The 26,280-nt window shown below is 40.4% G+C and overlaps 1 protein-coding gene across 1 annotated transcript in view; it reads left to right on the forward strand.

The window, feature by feature from the left end:
* The window catches only part of LOC122801175 (calsyntenin-2-like), a 2,452,991-nt gene that overhangs the window by 2,325,793 nt on the left and 100,918 nt on the right, over nucleotides 1-26,280 (forward strand). The window contains exon 6 of the mRNA XM_044070739.1: nucleotides 17,632-17,781. Within this exon, the coding sequence (XP_043926674.1) occupies nucleotides 17,632-17,781 (150 nt within the window). The remainder of the gene's footprint in view (nucleotides 1-17,631; nucleotides 17,782-26,280) is intronic.

Raw genomic sequence — 26,280 nt, forward strand, 5'->3', positions numbered from 1 at the left:
GTGTATGACACCTACCGTATATTTACCATATCCCTGTTGCAGATGTCACTCACTCTTACATATATGTTCTGAGTGCTCCACATCAGGTAACCCATGTGGTGCATCCAATAACTGCATTGAACTGTGATAGTACTACATAGTTGTCGGGGGTATGATACCCTGTGCTGGTAGGTGTGTGGCACAAACATGCTTCAGTTTTACCCTCCCACCCCTCCCTGACATGTATCTGCCTCTGTTTGCCTCCCCCACTCTCTCCCTGGTGGATGTGGAGACCCACACCTGTCTTGCTTAGGCAGCAGCATGTGTATTTTACGTGATGCTCATGATCAGCTAATGGCCTCTGCATGAATTGCAGCCCTCCCCTAGCTGATTGTATGTGGAACAGCTGTGGTAACATTCCCATAGCCAATTGTATGAAAACACACTCCAATACCTAGGAACATTATGGTGGTGTTGGGCCTTTGCAGTCACTGTGAGCAGGAACTAGATTTGATGTTTGGCAAACAGCATCCCAGATGGATTGATTATTTACCACTAACAACATACACTGTGGAAAGAGGGCAACCAACAGCAGGGGGATGTGCCTGACCTGACCACAGACTATGAGTACTGCTATAATGCATTTGGAGTAATGTTGGTTTAACAGTGTTTGTCTGGATATGCCTGTCGTACATGTCACAATACCGCAAATGTTAGTTCCATGTATATGAGGAATTCCCATCTGCAGGGCCATCTGCAGTCTGGGCAGTGTTGTGCCTATGGTTTCATATGTTAGCCACAGTCCATCAATCTGTGGAATGCAGAAGGTAGTGTGAGGATTGCAGTCTGTAGATGGTGAAGGCCGTGACAGTTACTAACATCATATCCCTCATAGGACATATGTTGCAACAAACCCTGTTACAATGGAAAATATACAAGGTTATCACAGCAACATGTGTATACTGGCCCTGTGTCTGTGCTGTCAGCCACATGTCTGTCAACCTTTGTACATATAGCGTGCATGAAGTGGTGCATATGTGCTGTACATCATAAATACTGTCATCATATCTGGAAACAAGCCAGTGATATATCAGATTGCTACACATGTCATGTACAGTAGTGGTTACATTTCATAAGATAAGCTAGTCATTCTGTGAATGATTGTACAGTACTGAGGTCTGTGTAGTGATGGTGAATGTTGGCAGTGTTTGTATTGTTAATATGTACTTCATCCTGTGTACAGACTGTGATAGATGTCATTGTTCTATCTCCTCTTCTCTCAGATGTTACATGCTACCCCACTGTACGGTACCGTTTTGCCATACATATTTGTAGGACCATACACACACATGTCCCATACCACAGACAGCCATCATAACAAACTGTGTAGCAGCCCAGTATATGTAGGATCATTCTGTGAGTGGCACATATGAGGATGGTGTAGAACAGATAGTCCATATACTGTAATATTATGCTAGCTTACCATATGTGGCTGTGGCTGTGTTCACATTGATTGTGGTTATGCACTGTCACACAGGTGTATCTAACCCTGTGTTGTGGCATGGCTGTCAAGCCTGCTATATATGCAGGTACATATGCATTACCCCATACGAGATGTAGGCCAGTGTTGAGGCAGTCTGCCTTTAGCCTGCACAGTGCATTGTTACATGCCTAGCAGCTTAGTGTACTTAACCAGTGGGATGTTATGTGCAGATACTTGCCAGATGTCCTGCTTCTGGGCCTCCCTTAAACATCATGCATGTCAGAGAACGCAGTGGGATGCTGTACAGATGTATGTCAGTACCTAGTGGGTGGTATGTGTCCATGGCACCCCTGTAGCAGCAGTAATTATGTGTCAGGCCAGACAGTGGTGTGTGAATCCAACACCTATGGTGCCAAATGTATACCAGTTGTTATGTGTTATACCCATCTACATGGCTGTCTACATCCATATTGTCAGGCCTGGTACACATGTGGTGCACTAAGGGATCATGTGTATACCTCTGGACTGTACAGGGTGTGTCTGAAGTTCCACATATAGTGGCCAATATCTCTGCTGCATTCCACGGGGGCATACCTGCTAGCAGCGGTACCTTACAATGATTTCCTTAGGATGTCTGTCAGTAGCCAATGGCACACATGTTATAAGCAGATGTCAGCATCCACACACACCATGTCTGTGAAGACAATCCCAGTGACAGTAGCAACATTCTAGTAATACACCTGCTATACATACCTGTCATCCCCTTGCACTACGACTTTTGGACTGTAGGGGCTGGTGTATGGCTACACTCCATGGCCAGTTCATATGGTGGAAATATATGTACATATACTTATCCAGATAGCAATATATATATATATATATATATATATATATATATATATATATATATATATATATATATATATATATATATATATAATTATACATGTACTACATTGAATTACCACTGTCATGGCAACCAGCAACTATAAATCCCTACAGCATGTGGGAATGGTCCCTTTACATTTCCTGTGTGATGGACATCGGTCCTGTATGTGGGCATCAGTGATACAGGCAGCAGGTAGCAATACCTCTTACAGGAGAACCTGCACACTCAGAGCAGATACACATTTGTAGGAGGATCAGGAGCTACAGACAGACAGACTTTGGATAGAGTTGTGTAATGCTTTGCATAGTACTGGTGTTACAGGGTGTGTGTGTGTGTGTGTGTGTGTGTGTGTGTGTGTGTGTGTGTATGTGTGTGTGTGTGTGTGTGTGTGTGTGTGTGTGTGTGTGTGTGAGTGTGTGTATGTGTACATACTAGTGTACCTTGGAATGTAGTCTGTCTGCATAGCTCACTACTGTGGGCTTAATATCTTGCTGGACAGAGGTATGCCCATCATGTGCTGTCCGTCCACCACACAGGTCCTGTGTCAGATATTACACTGTCAGTGTGTGTGTTGCATGCTATCAGTACATGGGTACATCCATGTCTATATCTAACCTCAATTCCCTGACTAAGGGTATGTCACAGACTATCCTGTAACATCAGCACCTTGCTTAGTGTATGGCAACAGTGTTCCACATATGTGCCTGTGTTCCAGCCTCTGTCCCCCATCTACATACCAAGCTTTCCACATATGTCATGCTTTTGGGAGTTGTTCTTTAGTGGGCTGTGAGTATATCACACTGCCATTGCTGCCATTAGTCCACTGCGGTTGTATCCCCGACACATACAGTGGGGCTGGGGCCATATATGTGTGGGCATCACCTACACAACACAGGCACCCTTATGCACTGCAGAGGCTAGTGTATGTAACAGTGGTATATGGGCTTGTATTATTGAGTCTAGGTGGGGAGCACCATAAATGACCTAGGCTGTTACAAAATGTGGGGTATCAGGGGTGAGCTGCCACAAGGTATGTGGATGTACAGTACCGTATACTCCACCTATATTGACATTACTTACATGACTTAGGGTAATGCAAACCTGCTGCCTCCTGCCATATGGACTGTTCTGTGCATTATGCCTTGTTATGTACCAGGTACAACCCATTTGATCACAAAATGTCTTTACCTCCTACGGAGTTTGTACAGAGTGTAGATAGAGGCTGCTGAACTACACACCTGCAGTACATACTGTTGATTGTGTGGTATCCTGTGGCCCAGTGTGTCTGCACTATTGTACATTCTGAAGGGCTTGGCCTGGACAGCAACAGTTGTGAACCTTTCCAGACTACTGTATTAGTGTAACTGTTTCACAGTTGCAGTACTCCATTTATATGGTTGTCAATATTTGAACAGCTATATGATATGGCATATAGAAATGTTATAGTACACAAATAAAGGATTCCCATGTCTGCAAACCTGTGTGTGGTGTCTTTCCTATGACCTTACTATGGGTATATGTTGTAGGCAATGATTGACATTAGTATGTTCATAGGTTCATAGAGTAGCACTAAGCTAATTGCCCCTGTGAGCCATTTTAAGCCTAGACAATTATCCCTTGTGAGACTCAAACCCTGTACCTTGTGTTTGTAAGGCAAACACCTTAACCATTAGGCCACCTCCCAACCCAGTGTCACCCATACAGTGTCCAGTTGTTCAGGTATTATCTGTATACATAATGGCTGTTCCATATTGTGTGCACCTCCTACATGTGTAACTTACTGTACATATATCTGCGTGTGTATGTGTAGTCACATGTATATATATATATATATATATATATATATATATATATATATATATATATATTTATAGCTGTATCTGCATATATGTGTCTGTGTATCTGTATCCTGGGGACATATTACATGTCCTATGGGAAGCAGACTGTACTTGGTAGTGTATTGCAGGGCACATGTGTTTGGCTGTGGGGGGATGCCTATTCGTACAAGACGTATAGTGTGTGGGGCCTCTCAACCCCATTAATGGTGCATGTGGACATAGGTGTATTTGTTAATCTGCAATTGCTATCTACAGATGTATGGCCATATATACCTATATAGATATATTCATCTGCTAATAGATATACAAGTATATGTGCATAGATAGTGATATATATGTATATAGAGTTAGTTAAACAACATATATATTTATATATATGTATATCTCTCATATATGGGAATGTTGTATCTGTTAAGGTTGCAATATAGTTACACATGCAGACATCTAGATGTTGGTATACATTCTCGGTACTGTTGACTGACAGGACTGGCTGATATGTTTCTGAAATATTGAGCATTGGTGTACCTATCATGGCTTAGTGGTACATCACTTGGTCTAGGGTGTGCAGGGTCCTTGGTTTGAGCCGTGCAAGAGCTGTTTATTTTGTTGCTGGGCAGAACATGACATGTTGGATAGAGTGTGATTAAGGCACCTTAAAGCACTTGTAAGCAGGTTTGTGTGTTCTGCCCAGCAGCAAAATAAACAGCTCCTGCAAGGCTAGAAGCCAGTACCCTGCACACCATACACAAAGTGATTTATCACTAAGCCATGGCAGATATGCATAATCATGATGCTTTCACATACATATCATCCAGCCCAGGTATACAACACTACAGGGAATATATTCCGCCATGTAGCTGTATTTGTGTTTATATATATTTATCTTTAAATGGATATAACATATCTATATATGTAGATATAGGTATAGAAATATATATATATATATATATATATATATATATATATGTGTGTGTGTGTGTAATAAATACATATATATATATATATATATATATATATATATATATATATATATATATATATATATACATAGATACGCATACAACCATAGATATATACGTATATATCCACATGTCCACATATATACAGCGCTAGGAATGCATATATGTCAGCATATATATGGCTCACCTTTCAAAGGGAGAAATCCATGTGTCCGAAAGCTTGAAGGCCAAAAGTATGTTCTCAACATTGCACAATCTTGCAATACATGCATTGAATGTGCAATGAGCGAATGTCATTATGCATTCGCTCATTGCAGATTAGGCAATTTGGTTGCTGATGCCACCATAGTGGGGATGGGGAATAATTGCCTATCCCCACTGTAGTGCATACTAGGAGTTAGTACATCACAGTAGGGGGGGTTGTGGGGGGCAGTTGGAGAGTCAGCAAAGGTGCCTTTATAACTGCAGTGTTTTTAACTGTGGTGCAGTAAGAAATGATGGGTTAGTCCTTTTGGTTTGCAGAAAGGACCGTTCGAAGGAATGATTGTCTCCCTGTCAAAGGTGAACACATATATATCAATATAGGTATATATGGATATACATCTGTAGATGGAACTGGGAACGTAACCACAACATATATGTCCGCATGCACCATTGATGGGTTTGAGAGACCCAAACAACATACGTCTGGCATGTTTAGGTATCCCCCCAGCCAAACATGTCTGGCCTGCAATACAATACCAACCTTAGCAGATCCCATAAGCAGGACACTTCCCGACAAGGGCAGTACATGTTAACAGTACTCCATCCCACCTGTAGTATGTAAGGCTGGCATTACTAACATATGATGCAGTACAGTCAAGTGACGTGTCATGCTTGGGGGAACCACCTGGGCAGGTGCAGTAAGTAGCTGGGATCCCTCATATGATCCAATAGCCCTACACCTGACAATGGATTCACCAATGTTCGCAAGGATGATTAAAAATCCACCATGTCAGGTGGGAACTACCATCCAGTAGCCTGATGACCCTGGACTGCAGGGACATGGAACATACCAACAATGAACCCATGGCCACTGTCACTGGTAATCTCAACACATGGGATGTTGGATGTTGGACATGTCAAAGCCAGAGAATAAAACCTGAACGTGGTATACCTCCTTTACCCAATCATGACAGGTGTAGATGAGGGTTAGGAGGTGCACAATTAGTATGTAGATCATAGCAGGCATTTGCACACCATCCCACATGTAGGAATGTGTGTAGTTGTTAAAAGATCTACATCCATTCACAGAATATGTTTCCACCAGGATGCTTGGCATATTGCCAACATTCCACAGGTGCCATCCCATGGACATACAGTCTCTTACAGATCATAGATGTGTCAATGCCCTCCTTCACATTGTTGAGGTGTGCAGCACTACTGGGGTTGCTATAACAGACTGGGTGTGGCTGTTGTGGACGCAACTGCCATTATTGCAGTTACTGTTGCATCTATTCCTCCACATAGCTGTCTGTAATACTGTACAGTGTATGTAATCAGGTTCTTAGTTGTTGTTTGCACCATTCACAGTAGATGAGCACCTCATGCCCTCCTAAGGGTAGGGCTATGCCACTGGCATTGGCACACACATGTTACTTAGATGAGGATTGCAGTAGAGTGGGGAGAGGGGCATGTACCCTGCTGTTAGCATGTTCAGTGTCATCCACATTGCAGATTGCATATATAGCAGTATGTGGTTGTGCCTATCCTGTCTTGGTGGGATTACATGTGCAACAGATGTGTTGCCTGCATGGGGACATACCTCCATGTGTACAGTCTTGTACCTGTGCTGCATCCAAACCAAGGGCACTGTGTGTTGTACCCAGTCATGGGATGTGTACAACCCACTACACTTACTGGTGTCCACTGTAGTAGGCCTGCTGACACCACTACATCCATCAGCCATGTGGCACATGGACAAACACAAAACAATCAGAATAGATACTGGTGACAACAATACAACATTGTTAATTACAGCTGTGATGCATCATGGCTGCACAGCTACACCTTCCAAGATATTAGCACTTCACTTTACTGCTGACAACATGCTACACATCATTCCATTGCTACACTGTTGTACAGTCACCCTGTGCATCAGCACCATGTTAGCCTGTCCCTGCATTGATGTTACAGATGTCAGGGAGTGGCACAGGCATCATCATATGCACAGGGTGTGTTGTTGGTTTGCCAGAGGCCTAGGCTGAGCCATGCAATTGACAGCATGTGTATGTGTGAGGGGGCATAGTACTGTTATGGGCCACTGGTGATGTTGTGTGTGCAGGTATGTGGTTGCCCTAGGTTTGTTGTTTATGTATGTGTGTCTGCATGCACACAGTTCCTCCATGTGGCTGCCCTATACAGGGAATTGTGAGACTGCTGCAGACTGTACCTGGCAGGGTTTGCAGTTTATCATCTCCGGGCATGGACAATGGACCTGTGCCTCGCAGGGGTGCTACAGGCAGTATCAGGTAAAAAGCCACACTGAGTACTGTCCCCCGAGTTTGACAAATGTCCACTGGATCCAGGTCCCTCCTGGGACTGGCCAGGGCCACATGCACGTAGTCTGCTATGAAGGTCTGTGGATAGCCCCCCCCACAGTGCTGGGGCTGGTACTGCCACTAAGAGAGCAGCTGTGACTGGTTAGACGTCCATGGTGACCTCCAGCTGCTGGTGTTACTGGCATACGTCCACGTGGCCGTTGCAACCATTCTGCCCTATCCTGATGCATGGACATGACATTGTGGATGAGATCCAATGTCTCACCCCACCGTTTATCCATGACCTCGGTGTATTACGCATGGCACCTGCTAAGTCATGGATGCTGTCAGTTACAGAGGAGTAATGAGCCCTCTGTGCCCTTAGACCCTGCCTGGTGTACCGTTCCATTCATGCCTGTGCCTCCATGATAGTCTGGAGCATGTGTGTGGTTGAAATATATGTGGCATGTCTGCCAGGGGCATGATGACCAGCAGTACTCTGACGAGCACCCCTAAACATCTGCCTATGTTATAGTCTGCCAGACATCTGGCTATGGCTGCTGTGTCCTGACACACGTGCCATAGATACCACACTGTCCTGGCCAATGCCAACCGTAGGCTGTCCCTCAGCTAAGGCCAATGGTGATGAGGTATGTAGAGGCAGTGTGACTGCGTACGTGGATGGGGTGGGTACGTGTGGGTTGTAAATTAGTGGCCCAGCGGCAGCCCCTACCAACCCTTCCTGTGCCTCAACACACCTATCCTCATGGTCACTGTCTGTATTATTGACATCAGATTCCCTGCGGGGGGGACCCAGCCCCACCTCGCCACCTGTAAGGGGAAACAGGGAACAGACTGTAAGACCTGTACAACACTGCTAAACAGTACATACATACACACACACACACACACACACACACACACACACACACACACACACGTGCAGACATGGCCACAAACACAGACATACACACATGCAATCGACATACATGGCAATCCATACACTCCACCAGACAGCACGTACAGACAGCTCCCGCACCCCCATAACAAACACAATAGCAGGCGATGGTACAGTACGGTATCACACACATACCTGTAATTACACACATGTCAGCATGCAGGACATATGGCGCTCAACAGCATGCAGTGCAACTGTAGTCAATACCCATTACCAACATTATACATGGCTGTGATGCATGGCTTCTGTTTGTAGGTGATGACCCTCCCCCTGGAACTCACTGCTCCCATGTCCACAACATTGCTGCGCATCTGTTCAGCACCCTGGCATGTACTGTGCACCATACCTCACTGGTGTACACACCATTGCAGGATGTGTATCTGTGTGTCAGTTGTGTTTCCGCTGCTGCTCACAGCCTCTGTGTGTTTCTGGATCACATGTGGACACATGTTTAGCGAATGCTTGATGTGTATTCACATATGTCATCATCAGTGGTGCATGTATGAGTGATTGACTACCATTAGACCAACCACAGACACAATGTATTGTACCTATGATGAGTGTAGAGACTATTATTGACCATGATTGAGCCCTAGCTGATGTTGCCTGTGGTACACATAGGTTCATAGGTGAGTACTGGTCTATTGGTCCTGGGGCCTAAATAAGCCTAGCCATAGGGATTCACAGCCATGCACCAGCCACTAATGTTATTCCCCTGTGCCCCTGTCGGGCTGTGGCACAGACATACTACCCAGGGTGAATTCCCCATTTCCCATCCAATTGCCAAGTGTTTTTGTAAGGAGGACCAATGAGTAGCATTGCCTGACATTATGGGTAGTCTGTTCCAGAGTGTGGGGATTCCCCAAAGCAGGGCCCTATCCCTCCAGTATGTTCTATGTAATGTGTTGATGAGGTTTAGGACCCTGGAGGTGTGCTAGCAGAGGAAGTGGGATGTCTTTATATGTATCATGTTCAACTGCTCTGTGTATGACATAGCTGTGTATGTTGGGCAGATATCAGCTGTGCCTGGGTAATGTGCACTGGAGTGTAGGCACAGTTGTCTGAAATGGACTGTGTATTGCATGTGTTTGAGGCTGGTAATCCCATTAGTGAGGTGTGTGCTGTGTCAGTGCACATGTACAGCATGCATTATGGGTAGGTGTGTTATGTGTGTACATGGCCTACACATTAGCTCTGACATACACGGTGAATTGCCAAGCATAACCTTAAACCATACTCACCGGCATCCGGCTGCTGCCTTGCTGGTATCCCAGAGGTTCCTACATTGAGATGGGATAGAGTTGATGTCAATGGCCACAGCTGTGGCATTGCTACAGGGTGGCTGCAATATTACAGTACAACAACAGCTGAAGTCCACAGTAATACAGATTATGCATTACTGCTTATCGGTACTCCACAGCAACATACCCCACATTTCACATATGCATGGTCTACCTGTACAGATGAATACACTACAGTAGTCTACTGATATGCCCTGGAACCTTACCTGCATGCTTCATGTCTGCTGTGTGTGTAGCACCCACCTCCATGACTGTATAAGTCTGTAGATCTTGTGGGTGGGTAGGTGCTACCAGGCTCATGAGCAGCTCCTCCACTCAGGTGGGGGGGTTGGATGTTATGGCCCCCCCCCCTGCTGCAAGGTGTTCGCCCCGCACGGCAGCGGCACGGCGACATACTTGCCAGAGCAGGTCACTGCAATGGTGGCGGACTTGCTCATACGTATGGCTGTGCATCCCCAACTCATTCACCTTGCGGACAACATCACTCCATATGGCTGTTCTCTCCTGCTGGTCCTGGCTTGTCTGTAAGAACAACAGCTGATAGTTGTGGATGATGTTGGTGATTATAATCTCCTCCTCAGCGGCACTGTAGGCAGGATTCCTCGAGTGTGCCATACTCCCTGAAAGACATAATGATGGAAACACGTCTGAGCAACTCATATGTCACGTTTACCATAATACAATGCACATAGTAGTCTCCCGCCACCATATCAGCTCCAACATAATGTTCACACTACGCTAGTGGTATGTGTCCAGCATGTGTACCATTGGGTCATATATTGTATTGTACAACACTTTCTGCTATGTGTTTATAGACATGTTCCCTGTGGGGACACAAGAGTTGTTGGGCTGTTACAGGGTATTTCATCTGCATGCCATTGTCACTGCCACTATGTTTCCACATATGCATGTGTTAGGACTGCTATGTGATTGTACACATCTGCCATTCTGTGATATTGGGGATATCTATGCATGCTGTTGGACATGTTCTGGGATTGTGTGGACTATTACAGCCCACATATGTTCCATGACAGTTACACACCAGTATGTGTAGGAGTTATTTGCCAGCAAGAACACCACTCCAACTTAATTTGCACATGTTACCAGTCCACATCACATCCGTGACCCACCATGGAACCTCATTATCTACTGTTCCATCACTACCTTCATGTGAAACCACTTCAGGGGATGGTGCCCCCCCCCCCCATGGAGCACACACAAACGTGTGTCTGTCACACAGTTAGGTCACAGGTATTGTACATAGGGAGCTCCACAGAGACATGGGTTATGTGCTACATCACCTGGAGGCATGCAGTACACATACGCAAGGTTCAACATGCATGTCCCTCCTGCCCAGTGCACAGCCAAGGCACCTGTACGTCCATGTAGATGCTGTCATGACTATCCATGGGTGGGCACCATGTTCCCTTTGTTCCCATGTGGGGGCTCAATGGCCTCCACATTCCAAATGTAAGTACCCATCCACAGTGTTTAACCACCACATGTGTCATATACCAGCCCTGTATGCTGTCTTGTTTGTCACCCAACCAGACCTACATACCAATATGTGCCTAATACCCTTCAAAAACATATATATCCCACCGTCTCATACAATTGCAATGTGTTCCCAACATTGGTTACACACCACACTCCACACTCCATCTTGCAGCCATGTACTGGTGTGTAGGTATGTTGTGTGTTGATGTGTGATGTTCTCTCACACATGTCATGGCAGGGAACATGTATTGACAAATATATATATATATATATATATATATATATATATATATATATATATTTATTTATTTATGTATCTATAAACACACACACACACACACACACACACATATATATATATATATATATATATATTTATATATATCTGCCTGTATACATATATATATATGTATGTATATATACATATGTGCATATATGTGTAGATATCATTTTGTGTTGTTTATATACCTATATGAATGTATAACTGTCCGAGGTTCTGTACAGATACAGAGCTGTGAATATGTATCACAAATATATGTATCTGTCTGTGGGGTGCATACAAACATCTGGACCACCCTCATGTACCCTCTTTACTGCACAGCTGAACTGTTCCGCCTTACTGCAACACAGACAGGTGTCACGTGAACACAGACTAACATTTGGGGGGTTTATATGGTGACAAACCTTAGATAAGGATATTATACTGTTATGGTAGTTGGGCATTCTATGCTACACTTTAACATGATTGTCCTGCAGGTGGTGTGGCCTCTCACCCATGTGTCTATCATGGCAGTATTAATACTCCCACCAGTCATTGGCCACAGTAATTTACGGAAGACAGATATCATGGGTCACATATTTGCCATTCACTGCTGGTCTGCACATTTGACAGGTATGTCCCACTGCCCACAGGGACTGACACTACTATCCAGTGCAGTTGTTGAGCACAACATCATTACAGGAACAAGTACTGATGGCACATACACATCCTTTCACAGTATACATGCTATTATTCTATTTCATATACTACATGCCAGTAAATGCATATCTGTTTCACATACCTGTTATGTTGTTTCCGCTGTAACACAACCCTGAGCTTTGTGATCTTTCTTGAATGTTTTTTTCTTCTCTCTCTCTCTCTCTCTCTCTCTCTCTCTCTCTCTCTCTCTCTCTCTCTCTCTCTCTCTCTCTCTCTCTCTCTCTCCAGTAGAGTGATTGAGCTGGTTTGAATAGATTGCAGCATGCTTTTGTTCGTATTGCACATGATCAGATGGTGGCCTCTGCAGTGTCCACCAGTTGCTAATTGCATGCAGCCTGCTGTGTAGTACCTCAGATAACCACTGTCATGGCAACCCTGTACTATGAATTGCTCTCTTCTGTGGGCATTGTCCGTTCACCTTTACAGTATGGATGACATCCTTCCTGTGTGTGGACATCAGTGTTACAGACAGCAGGTAGCAATACCTCTTACAGCAGAACCTGCAGACACAGGCCAAATCCACATTTGGGTAAGGTTCCAGACCTACAGACAGCGTGAGTAGTGTTGTTGTGTGCAATGTATCTTGCTGTTCTTAGAGGGTTTCTGTGTACATGGTACTTTTTCATGGAATGTTGTCTGTCTGCATAGCTCTCAACTGTGGGCCTATCCGTATGATACCAGGGGGATTGGCTGTTAGGTTTTGTCTGTGCACCACATAGGTATTGTGCCAGATATATCTGTGGCATTCTGTCTGTTGAGTGCTATCAGTACATGGCTACATCCATTTGTATTTCAATGTCATATCCCTGTATAAGGGTATGCTGCAATGAATCCTGTAACACCAGCAATTTCCAGGGTGTGTAACAGCAATAATGCAAATATGGCCCTATGTTACTGCCTCTGTCCTCCACATATATGCCAGTCTTTGTCCTGCTGTGATACAGGAAGGGTTGTTAGGTAATGGCCTATCATTATTTACCACTAGCATTACTGCTATCATCCCATTCATGTCATGGAATCCCACACCAACTGTTGGGCCAAGTCCATATATATGGGGGCAAAAGCTGGAGAACACATATGTGCCCTTGTACATTCCAGAGGTAAGTGTGTGTTACACAGTGTTCCTTGCCCTTGTGCAGCCTTTTATGGGAGGGGGGGTTGTATGTCATTAACCTAGGCTATGGCACCTTTTCTGGGATATATCTGTTAAGACAAGGGTCATTCAGTGTGATAGTGAAATGTTAGGTTAAGCAATGTTATGTACAAGATACTGTGACATTAACACAAGTGCTACTTTTCCCCCTAGGGCTTGACTACAGGGTGTAATTGGAGGCTGCTGAACTACATCTGTAATTGTTGATTGTTACGTATCCTGAAGGCAGATCCTGTTTCTACTGTTGTACTAATTGAAGGCCTTGCCCTGGACAGCGTAGTATGGGATATATACACATTGCTTGCATGTACTGTTTTGTGTGGGCCTTGCATTCATGACTGATTACATATTTCAAACCTTGTGTAGTGTCAGTACTGGCATACATTATTGTATAGTACAGGAATAAAGGTTATCTGTGTATGCATACCTGTGTGTCATGTCATGTCCCTTGAATCGTGGGTGGGTATATGTTTAATGTCAGCATTCTCATTTGTGGGAATGGTTGCCACACTACACATTTCACAGGTGCCAGTTGAAGGGCTTGTGGCTGAGGGATATACTTTGCACCCAGTACTTCCACACTACTTCTACATATGTATGGCTACTGATACCTTTTGTGTGTGTATATGTGTATGTATCTATATATATCTCATATGGCTATATCTTTATATATGTATCTATATATATCTATCTATCTATATATATATATATATATATATATATATATATATATATATATATACATACATACATCTGAACATATGTATGTATCTATATACAATTGATGTTATATGATTATTTGTGAGTCGTACATTAATATATATATCTACATATAGCTGTCTATCTGTCTACATTTACAGATATATATCTGTCCATATGTCCATGCATGTTCGGCTCATATTTTGGTCTGTTCCTCATTCACTTGGCAATTGTCATGGATGATCGCAGCATTGAAGTCAGTAACTAGCGGCAACACTTTTGTGTTTCAGGCTTCATCTCCTTCTACATATGTGTTCTAATACATATAACTGTGTAACTAGAAACATTTTAAGTGTATCAGAGCATTAGTTGACATATATCCCTATTTGTACCCACAGTGTGGCATACTTCGTCCAGACTTCTTGCATTAACAGGTTATGTGGTGTGATAATAATACATTTCCTGTACTGTTAACTGATTGTGCTGCATGATATGTTTGTGAAAACTTCAGGTTATGTATATCTGCCATGGTTTAGTGGTAAATCACTTTGTGTATTGAGTCCTGGGTTCGAGACTTGGAGAGGCAGTTTATTTTGTTTCTGGGCAGAACAAGGGACGTTGGCTACAGAGTGATTAAGGCACCTTTAAGCAGTTGTTAGCGGGTATGCATGAGTTTGCATGACGTTAAGCACTGCTAACCTCTGGTTACAGTCTCTTACACTTAGTTAGCTTCTACCTTGCTTAATCTGTGTAGGAAATGCTTACCCCCGCACAATTGCACTTAGACTTGCTTACTACTGCTTATTTGTGCTTAAACCTTTTTGCTAGTGCCTTATTCATTATGACACTGACACATCACATGTGCATTTCATGCAGTACTTCAGTTCACAATTAAATGTTATTATGTGGGTTATACAGCAAAAAGATGTAAATATATGTTCATATACAGTTTTCATATGGAAAATGAAATGTGTTGCAGTTGGACTCAAACAGGGAATGCCTGTTCGTTAGATGGATGCTCTAACCACTGCACTATTGCTGTGTTGCTTCATTTGCATATATATTCCTTGTTATCCTCTTCAGCCTTTTCAGTTGCTTTAACCATAGCTAAGCGATGGGCAAACCTGTGCACCTACGGTTAGCTGTACTCGGGGTTTTAAAAAAAATAAATACAAGGGTTTCTTCATTTTATTTCAATGTACTGTTGCTGTTGAACACATGGGGACTGTTGGTGAAGATATGTGGACACCTATGAGCAGTTTTGCTCATTTATTTACACTTTCTTCTGTTCTACTTTGCAGGGGCATGTTTATTCTGAGAGCTCTGCTCTCAGACACATCCCCTGCACTTGTCCACACTCAGTGTAGGATTTGGAGCTCAGGCAGCGTGCCTTCATTATTATGCATGGCACGCTGCCTTCCTCCTCTTAAAATGCTACTTCCATGCAGGACTAGTTTAGTCCTGCAAGGCAGATTAGTAAATCCGGGGGACAGTCTTGATTCTAGCCATAAGACACATTGTTGTCAGTATTTAAGTCTGGTGTGGAAGATAATTTTTCATATTATTTTTTTAATTGTTATGGCAAAACCCAGGATTTCTTGAAATCTTACCATTTCAGAAAGTCTGAAATACTGCAGTATTACAGTTTGTATCAACAGGAGTCAGACTTTATGTGCTCCAACAAGATGGGAAACTTTGGCCTCTGTACCACCCAAATGTAGTGTAACAAATCTTATATCTTAGCACCTTGGAGGAATGTTAATTTTTGGGGCACATCTTGAGTGATTTGACTCACCAGTGACACAAACTATTTTGTGGTATTATTTGAAATCAGTATTTTAGAAGACTGGTATTTCCAAAAACATCTATAATTTGATCTGATGATTTTAAGTAAACCTCAGAATGCTGACTTTAAATAACTTACATTGTTCTAGCTTAGATTGTATATACAGTAAGTATTAGGGAATTGTTTTCCACCAAGAATAAAATGAATCCATAATTTTACTTCAGATCAAGGATTGTTTTCTTTTCTTGTGATTTGACACTTGAGGACTGGATACTAATCCTTATCAGTGATAATGCATAGGAAGGGTTGGAGAAATGTACTGTATAGTGTTCAAAGTTAGCTTACTCTTTGTCAGAAGACTCTGTCTGTAATCAGATATCAAGATCACTTAGTTATGCATGTGGAGTGGAAGGTATGCAAGTCCTATTTGACATCACTGGGTATAAAAAGAGAATTTCATCACTCCATCTCACCCTCGGATTTTTTAGCCAGGTCTTGGTAATCTGAGAGTAGAGACTTATATAGTTTTATTTAACTGTTCCTAGCAGCACACTGATGTATCACTTGCAGACGCATCCATGACATCATAACAAAATTCAATGGAAATGAAACAAATTCAGCTGCAGGGTATGGTGTTTTGCAAATAAGATATACAGCGCAGTAATGGTGCAAACTGGGTAGATTATTAAAGTTTACACAGATGTCTCTGCCAGGTTAATTGTTATCATGTTCTAGTTCTGTTAATGAAGAATTCAAAGCCATTAAGCAGGGGCATATACCAACACTTAACTCTAGTGTTAATTAAAAATCCTGCTTAAGTTGTTATACTTGGTTTATTTCAAAGAATTCCAAAATGTCCAGTATTTTGAAATCAGGCCTTATTTGCTTTTTAATATTCCGTTTACTGCAGACACTGAAGGAATGGTCCATGATATAAAATCAACAGCTGATGTTTTGGTTTAGTTGTGTGTTGTCCTAGGTGGTATCCACACAGTACATGCTCTGCCCCTGTAGAATATGCTATCAGAGATTTCCTTTTATACTTTCTGTGCTTGGCTCATTCACAGAAGATGACTGAAGGGTTAGAAAAGTTTGTTGTACATATTTTCTCTGAAGTCTGATTATAAAATTACAAAATGTTATTGCTTTCTTCATAGTGTCTGGGCAACTTCTTTGAAAGTTAGTTGAAAATGAGGCGTAAGTTGCATATTACACTTCTCAGTTCTCTTTTATATGGAAGGAGTGCTGTCTTCAGCTGTCCCAAAAGCAAAGCTGAAAAGAGGAAACACCATTCATTTCAATAATGTTACGAGAAAGTCCTCAGGATGTTGCAGTGGTCTTATCAACTGTAAGCCACGCATATCATGATCAATTAAAACCAAAATCCTTTGCTTGAGCTGAGTGCATATTTGTTAACTGAGTAAATTTTGCTTTGTTGTTGCTAACTCAGTCTGTGCTCTGTAACTAATGTATGATGAACTAGTTTGAAAATATACAGTGTGCCTTTTGAAACAATTGACAATATTGTCAATATGACAAAGTAATTATTGCACATGCATCAATTATTTATTTATTTATTTTTTATTCCCAGGAAATATTCGAAACACAGAGATGTTAAGTTATGATTCAGGGAGACAATACACAATCAAAGTTACAGCCTATGATTGTGGACAGAAACAGGCTGCTCAGGATGCTGTCATTCATATTACTATCAGACCTGTTTGCAAGCCAGGATGGCAAGGTAAGCTGTTGGCTAGTAGCACAACACACATTTCCTGGCAATGCCTTGCATAGATAATCTATACTGAAACCAACAATAAATGTTATTGAACTACTGTTAGTAGCTGATTTTTAGCTTCTTTGTATTTGAAACAGGTATTTTGATGATCACAGCATTAGGTGGATGTGTGCTACATGCCTGCAGGTGGAAATTAAATAACATTTTACTAACTCATTTTAGCAGTCATTTTACCCTTTAATGCACTGAGCAAAATTCACTTTTCATAACATTGCATTGTAACGTGTGCTGGGGATTTTTTTTCTGAAACAACTGGTTGCCCACACTGGATCTCATGAAGTCTTACTTTGATACAGAAGAAGCCTAAAGCCTTATTTTATCATAATTGCAGATATATTCGCATTTCTGGTCTAAGTTCTACATTATGTGTTAGAGAGGTTTGAGCATAGCTAGTAGAATGAAATTAAAGGACTGGGTTGATTGCATATAAACACAGATGCACAAATTTATCTTATTTTCCAAGATATTGCTGAAATTAACTGGCTTTGAGAGGCATTTGACGGGTACTATATAATGTCAGAATTTTTGCTAACAAGTCAATAAACAGCTGCACTCATGTATCTTGAAATCTAGAAGATGCACAACAGTTATGATTTGTGTAATAATCTGATGTCAGTTAATTCTGGGTTTCCTTAATGACACCTTTGTCTTCAGATCAGTTTCTGTTAAATGTTCAGCTCAGAACTTAACATCAGTTTTATAATCCCTTGCATAATGATGCTACAGAGAGTAGTGGTGACATATGCCTACATCGCCAGTCATTCATTTTTTATCCGTTGCTTCAAGCTCTTTAGTACCTCATCCATAGTGCTCCTCCTCTCAGTTCTCCAAACCCTTGGATCCTTCCTGGTGTTATTCATGCCAGGAAGGTCTCTCCACTGAAAAAGCCCATGTCCAAAGTGTCCCATGCCCCCATTTGCAAGTTCTAAGGGGTGTAGAGTGCCAGGCTGTGAGAGCGGAAAGGGCCGAGCAAGGCGGTTTTGTACTGTGGGTTGTAGGGTTTTATTCTTCTTGGGGTAATGCCCTTCTGCATCATGCTGTCAATAGCATTTGTCAGGCTGAACAGATGATGAGGAGTAGGTAGAATCTAGGGCATGCCGGCAATCCCACAGAGGTGGCCACAATGGCTGTGTGCCCCACCCACTACATCACCTCTCTGAGCTCTTGCCTCTATCAGTACTTTATACAGACACATCTGGCATGATCCATCCCCCAGATAGGTGAGCCCATTCTCCCTACCAACACAGTCAGATACCTGACCCAGTAATCAAACTGAGGTCACCTGGGTCAGGGCATTATCCCTTTTGTCCAGTAGGCTGATATACTACACAGCTATCATAACATCTTCTTTGAAGTGGAATTCATATTCCCAGTAAGTTCTATTATGAAGATGAAATATGTTCATTAATTAGGCCACACATTACATTTATAACCTCTTATTAGTACCTCGTTAATTATACTTGTCCTAGGATGACATGATTAAGAAAGAGAGAGACTAATATTGATATGTACTTCCCTATATTTATTTGTAGTCAACAAATTGTTGTTTTAGGTCATTGCTTAATAACACTATTTTCAAGGTACCTATAGAGTTATGCTGTAGATTTTTATTATTAGCATGTGCATTTTTATAGAATTTGAAGGAAAATATTTATTATGCCTGAAATGTGGTTTTCTGTTTTAATTGTTAAACTTTAATAACAACATGAGTTAAAGTTTTCAACCCGTTGTAAGAATGATTGATTTTTCTTAAATAAACTGCCATGTATACATTATATATATATATATATATATATATATATATATATATAAAATAATGCATTGTTCTGTTTTTGCTATACTTCTTTCATATTTTTCATGGTTAATGCCATGTCTCTGTACCCTGCACTGCTATCTTGCTAGTGATTGGGTTGTAAGTTTTTTAAGTATTCAACTGTCTTGCTTTGAGGACTTTAAAGATGTATTTAGGCACCAAAAAATTCCAAAACAAACACCACACACACACACACACACACACACACACACACACACACACACACACACACACACACACACACCTATGAGTGCTGTCCCCTTTCTTGGATCCCGTTTGATTAAGTATTGGGACACTGAGTCCACTGCTGAAGAGCACACTTTTGTTGAGAAAATGTAATGATCTATTATCCATGTATATCAATAGTATATACATGGATGTTTTCAGGAAAATAATTCTATCTTAAATAAAAACTGTTTTGTTGTTATACAAGACATATGTCAGGAGTTTGAGATGTGTGAGAGAGTGCTGATGAGTCTGAATGTTTTTGTTTGCAAGAATTGAGAGGTGACCCGCAGACATGCGAGGGTTTATTGTGTTATCAGAATGGTGTTGTATGTGTGGGGTGGAGCACAAGGCTTGAAAGGTGAGTTCTATGCATGTGAAGGTTTGTTACATGATCAAAAAGGTACTGCCCATGTGGGTTCTGACGCTATGTGTGTGCGTGTGTGTGTGTGTAAGTGTGTGTGTGTGTGTGTGTGTGTGTGTTTTAGATATATATATGTGTGTGTGTGTGTGTGTGTGTGTAGTGCATTGAGTAGACAAGTTGACTTGCTTGCTTTATTTATGTATTCTGTTGAATAATGACTATCAATTAGTTTCTTCTATACACATGCTCATACCCGTACAGACACACACATTTTCACACACAAATTAATACATAATATCTACCTCTAAACAAATGACAATGCAGTATACTAAGATATGGCAGTAATGACATATAAATAAACAGCGCGGATAATGAACAGTAGTCCCTGTACAAGATGATGGCATATCATACTGGGGTTATGACAATAATGACAAATGAAAATATTATATAGCCTAATCCCTGTGCAAGATGAGTGCATTTAACTAGGGTACTTCAGTAATGTTTCCTTCAGGTGAATATATTGCTGTTATGTGACCGTGTGTTGCTCTTAATAAACATAATTGTTTAAAATCAATTCAAATGCATTAACAGTATGTCATATGCACATTTCTGTAAGTACAATATATTGCTGTCATGTGATCGTGTGTTGCTCGTAATAAACATAATTGTTTAAAATCAATTCAAATGCATTAACAGTATGTCATATGCACATTTCTGTAAGTACAATATATTGCTGTCATGTGATCGTGTGTTGCTCGTAATAAACATAATTGTTTAAAATCAATTCAAATGCATTAACAGTATGTCATATGCACATTTCTGTAAGTACAATATATTGCTGTCATGTGATCGTGTGTTGCTCGTAATAAACATAATTGTTTAAAATCAATTCAAATGCATTAACAGTATGTCATATGCACATTTCTGTAAGTACAAAAATTATGATAAAAAATTGCATTCTGTGTATCTGTATGTTATTCACATGATATAGCCTAAGCTCAGACCAACATTATCACATTCCTAATATTGTATTCCAACTTTCAAAGGCTGACCATAGTTTCACATGAAACTGTGTCAAAAAAGCAAATGCTTTTATGTTGGAAGAGGGCTGAATTACTACCACATCCTGTGCTCTACAATTGGAAGATTATTTGTATCTCATTACATCATTCCCCTGTGCTACACATCTGTCATGTGTCAAACGTGAGTTACAAAATACAACCTGCTGAATCAGATTATTATCTAGGTGTAGCCCCCCCCCCCCCCAGATATTGCCTCATAGTATGTTCAGTCTATCTGAGATGGTTTTCATGATTAATGTAGTAATGTAAAAGGGAAAAAAAACAACATATATGGAGAGTGAAGTAAAATGGTGTGGTTTTAAACCCAGTGGGTTTTGCTCACTGATTTAATTTATTCCAAATATGTACTTATTTTGGAGGATCTAAATGTACCACTGTGGAACGTGATAGAGTCAGACATATTTAGGTTATTGTAAAGTCCATTTATTTTTATTTATTTTTCTTAAAATGTTATAAAAAGAAACAAATATACTAACATAATAATACAAATATCTAATCATAAAAGTGTCTGCATCAACACTGCCATAAGTGAAGGGATTCATATCACTCCCCCACTGCATTCTCATTCTATTAGTGCCATCTTCTTCTTTTATCCCCTGCCCTAGCTTCCCCACACCATTCTTGTTACTTTTTTTCTTCCTTTTCTCACATTTTATCATATTTTTTAGCATTTTCCTGCATCCTTTCAATACAACACGAGTTTGGGAAGTCACTAGCATCCCTAGAAACCATGAGTTTTCTAAGTGCTCTGAGCTGTATTTTCCAGCCTTTTTAAACATCCTTTTCAGCAAATACAGAACAGTGTGCAACACTACTACTGCAATGCCAGATCAGTTCCTGCTGTTTAGCAATGATCAAAGAGATTACACATCTCCAGTGCTAAGTCACTTTTATCGACAGGCAGCCTCCACATCCATTAATTACAGCCATGTTACTAATTTTGTACACCTCAGATGTTTGACTGTGATAAAAAATAATGGTCTTAGTAATGTACTTCAACTTTCTTTCACAGAAGCAAATAGTAATTACGGCATGGTATTCATCATATTTAAAATACACACTGGGCCTGCAAAGCCACATTAGTGATTGTTTAAAATTAGCAAAGGACAAGAAGTTTGGTTACTTTCATCTACAGACAGCTTCTGACCCCAGTGAACAATTATAACCACTGCTGTATAAATGTCATATATATGATTGTGATATGCCTTGTGACATATTTCTGTTGTATTCCACACAAATAGTAATTACACACTAAAGTATTCCAAGTTTGCTCTAGACAAATCACAGGCATTAGCTGTCAACCTCTTAGCACGATAATCAAGGACAAAGAAATAAAATCATGGACATTTTACAATGTTTTTATATATTTCTAGATTTGTTAAAACAGTTAATAAGCATTTCATGAAGGAAATTAATTCTGAAAATCAAAGGACTATCATTATTTTATACTGCAGCCCTCAGGGATTTGACAAATTTTATGAAGAACAGACCAGAAATGAGGCAAACTCAATGATATTTTGAGATGTCCATGCAAGTTTTAAGTGTACTTCACACAAACGTACATTAGTGAAAACACTCAGCTGTCAATTTCATTGAGCAAGAGATAGGGACAAGGCCAAAAATCAAAGACATTTTTAACTATTACTCTAATTAATATATAAAGTTAAAGAACAACAGGTTTTGTAACAATATATTTACTGAAGAATAGGATGTGTGAAATTTTAAGGACTGGTATTAGTGCCAGACTGTAATCGTCAGTGATTTACCAGAAAATTGATAATTTTATGAGAAACAATGTAAAACAATGAAGGAAAATCAAGTTCACTTGAGACCTATATTGAGCCATCCACTGCCGATAATATTTGGTTGCCTCCCAGAGAAAAAATGAACTTATTTTCTACTGTTGTTACTGTTTTTTTTTTCTCACTGCATTCATTATCTTTACTTCAGTGTTCAAACTTTCCTGACTTTCACATTTATCCCACCCATGATCTTTGCAATGAATTCTGATTTGTTGTGTAGCTCAAGGGTGTGACCAAGCTGAAATTTCAGAAATTACAGCATATTGAAGAGGAGCACAGAACCAGCAGTATTTGTTTCTTTGACAGTAAGTACATTTATAAATTCACAAGCTGCTGAAATATCCCTGGCTGATTGACACCATAGGTAGCAGCCAAGTTTGCGTATGCAAGTGGTCATGATGAGAAGAGATGTCAGAAAGCCTCAATGAGTCACTGTTAGTGTTAATGAAAACTATAATCAATCAGTTATCTTCTGACACATCAGAGTATAACAGTGAATTTTTAACATTGCGAGTACTAACAAAAAAGCATTTCAGAAAGATACCCATTTTGATTTACAAACCTTGCAGAAAGAAATGATAAAATATATTTACATGTTTTGAAATGCAGACAATACCAAGTGATGCCATATGTTTCCCCAAAGAGACAGAGATAAAATTCATAGAGGTTATTCTATCAGACCTCCAGAAACTTCAGAATGGATATACTTCAGAGCAAACCTCATGAGGGGAAAAACTAAGAAAAGTGGAAGAATGGGTTGAAATTCATGTAGCAAAGATGAAAGACTCAAACAGTAGGGTAAATGGAATGGAACGATTGACCTCTAAGCTGTCTTGAGAAAAGAATAACCATACCTAGAAGTCAACACTGTAAACATTGACACAGAATTTTACTCAGTAAAAAAAAAAAAGAAAAAGAAATAGACCAGAAATATATAACATTCACAATATTCAGTTTTCAGGTACTGATCATTGTTACAGCTATCTACAATAAATTGTGAAATATATATTTTACATTGAACAAGGCAAAGCTAATAAATAAACATATTACACTTCATCCCACAAATTAGAAAAGAAAAAAGTATGTTAGCTGTTGTCTGACATAGATCCTGTATAGCTTGCAAGAGGGATCTCTTCTCCATGGAAAAGGCTAGCATAGAAGCTGTGACTCAAATAGGCATTCATAGTATCTGTAGCTATCTTGAGTCTATACAGGTCTCATATTGTTTCATACTCAGTTTCTTATAAGTGAGCACATCTCATGACCATTGCTTTCACACTTTGATAACAATTTCATCTTTGCTCAAAATTAGTATTCCAGTACTTATCACAGTATTCCTGTGTCATATTATATAAATATAGTGAAGAATTTTGGAGGTACATTTTAGCGAATTCCACCACTTAGACTGTAGTTATGTATTCAACATAAATGGCACTCCATATGCTACATTCTACAAAGTACAAGGTGTGTAATAGTACTGCTAATGATCAGTAGTATGAACGACATGCATGAAAACATTACTAGTCTGTAATAGCTGTACAGTATGAATTTGTTCATTTGTGAAACAGTTAATAACCCATATGTACTTCACTGCAGTTTTGATAACTTGTCACTAATAATGTTATCTCCTCTCTCATAGACAAATAAATAGTACATGTAAGGTACACCTATGGTGTTACATGTGCATTGATAGTCTACATGTGTTTTCATCATCACCAAATTGGGTTTAAGACTCTTGCCTCTCTCAACCAAAATAAAATATATATATATATACATATATATATATATATATATATATATATATATATATATATATATATATATATATATATATATATTTTTTTTTTTTAAACCAAGTATTCTTTATAAATTAGTACTTTTTCTTAGATGCTGACATTTGATCAAATGTGTATCAGATGATTAGAATTAATTAAATTAATAGTGTCTTACTAAAACAGACAACATGACAAGTGACGAAAAATCTGTTAGTGGTTAGAATGCCTGTGTGTGCTGACCTTAGAAGATAGGAGTGAGTGGCCATCTTGGGGAGAAGGAGATGGCTTGGCTGGCTGCATTTGGTGGTACCTAGTGGGAGTACTAGGTTTTACCCAATAGAGAATCAGCCAGTGGAGCTTGCACAGTCAACATATTTAGCACTAATAAACTGAGGGGAATTCAGTGTGTGAAAACATGTTTCTCTTAAGGTCATTGAAATAATGTCCTCAACAGAGCCACCAGGGGGTTGCAGGCTCTCCAAATGGGAAGAGGGTATGCTACCTCCCCAGAGCCAAGAAGCTGGCCCACTCCCTACCACCCATCTCACCTGGGAATACAGAACTGTTTGGGGACTCTCAGGTGGGAACAGATTGGTTGTAGGGCTCCTGCCCAGCCCAAAGTTGCCTGGCTCCCATAGCCCCAGAATGAATGGGCCAATTTGGTGCCAGTATTGGATCCATTAGACAAGGTCTTGGGAAGAAAAAAATATATGCATACATATATGCATATATGGGTGCAGGGCACTGAACTGACTCTTCGCCTGAACTGGCACACATAATTCTGATGTGAAAACATCAAAACTGCAAATAACAACATGTTCCGTGCATGGTCCAGTGATTACCACAGAATGGAGCAAACCATCTACAAGCCTCCCTACACCCCACCTGCTAACTATGTATAGCAACTTTGTACATGCTAACTTTGATATCTCATAATCCCCAAGGAAAAGGAAAATTCCCCTACTTGGGAATTGTCAGTCTTGCACACCTGTCGATCATCTGTATACCTGTGTGCTTTGATCAGTCGATCAAAATTTGTTGATCAAACAGTTTTCTGTGTAAGTGCACAGTCTATACTTAAAACAATGCAACCTCATCCTGTAGAACTTAAATAACAGATTGAACTCTAGTCAGTCTTCCATAGTTAATCACTCCATTCTGCCCCAGCTACTTCCCAGCTCTAGTCTATGTTGTCTTATATATATAGCACTGGTATTATACCAACCAATAAGAAACTCATGTGTCACAATACTTTAGTTTTGATATGCTTAATCCATTGGTCACTTATACATATTATGTGCACTGTAGGTACAGATGACCTTTATAATCATAAATGTGTTTTTACCCAGTAGATGGAGCGGATCTATATTAAAAGCATGAA

Source organism: Protopterus annectens, chromosome 4.part1, assembly GCF_019279795.1.
Source record: "Protopterus annectens isolate FY-2018-M chromosome 4.part1, PAN1.0, whole genome shotgun sequence".
In the NCBI taxonomy this organism is placed as follows: domain Eukaryota; kingdom Metazoa; phylum Chordata; order Ceratodontiformes; family Protopteridae; genus Protopterus; species Protopterus annectens.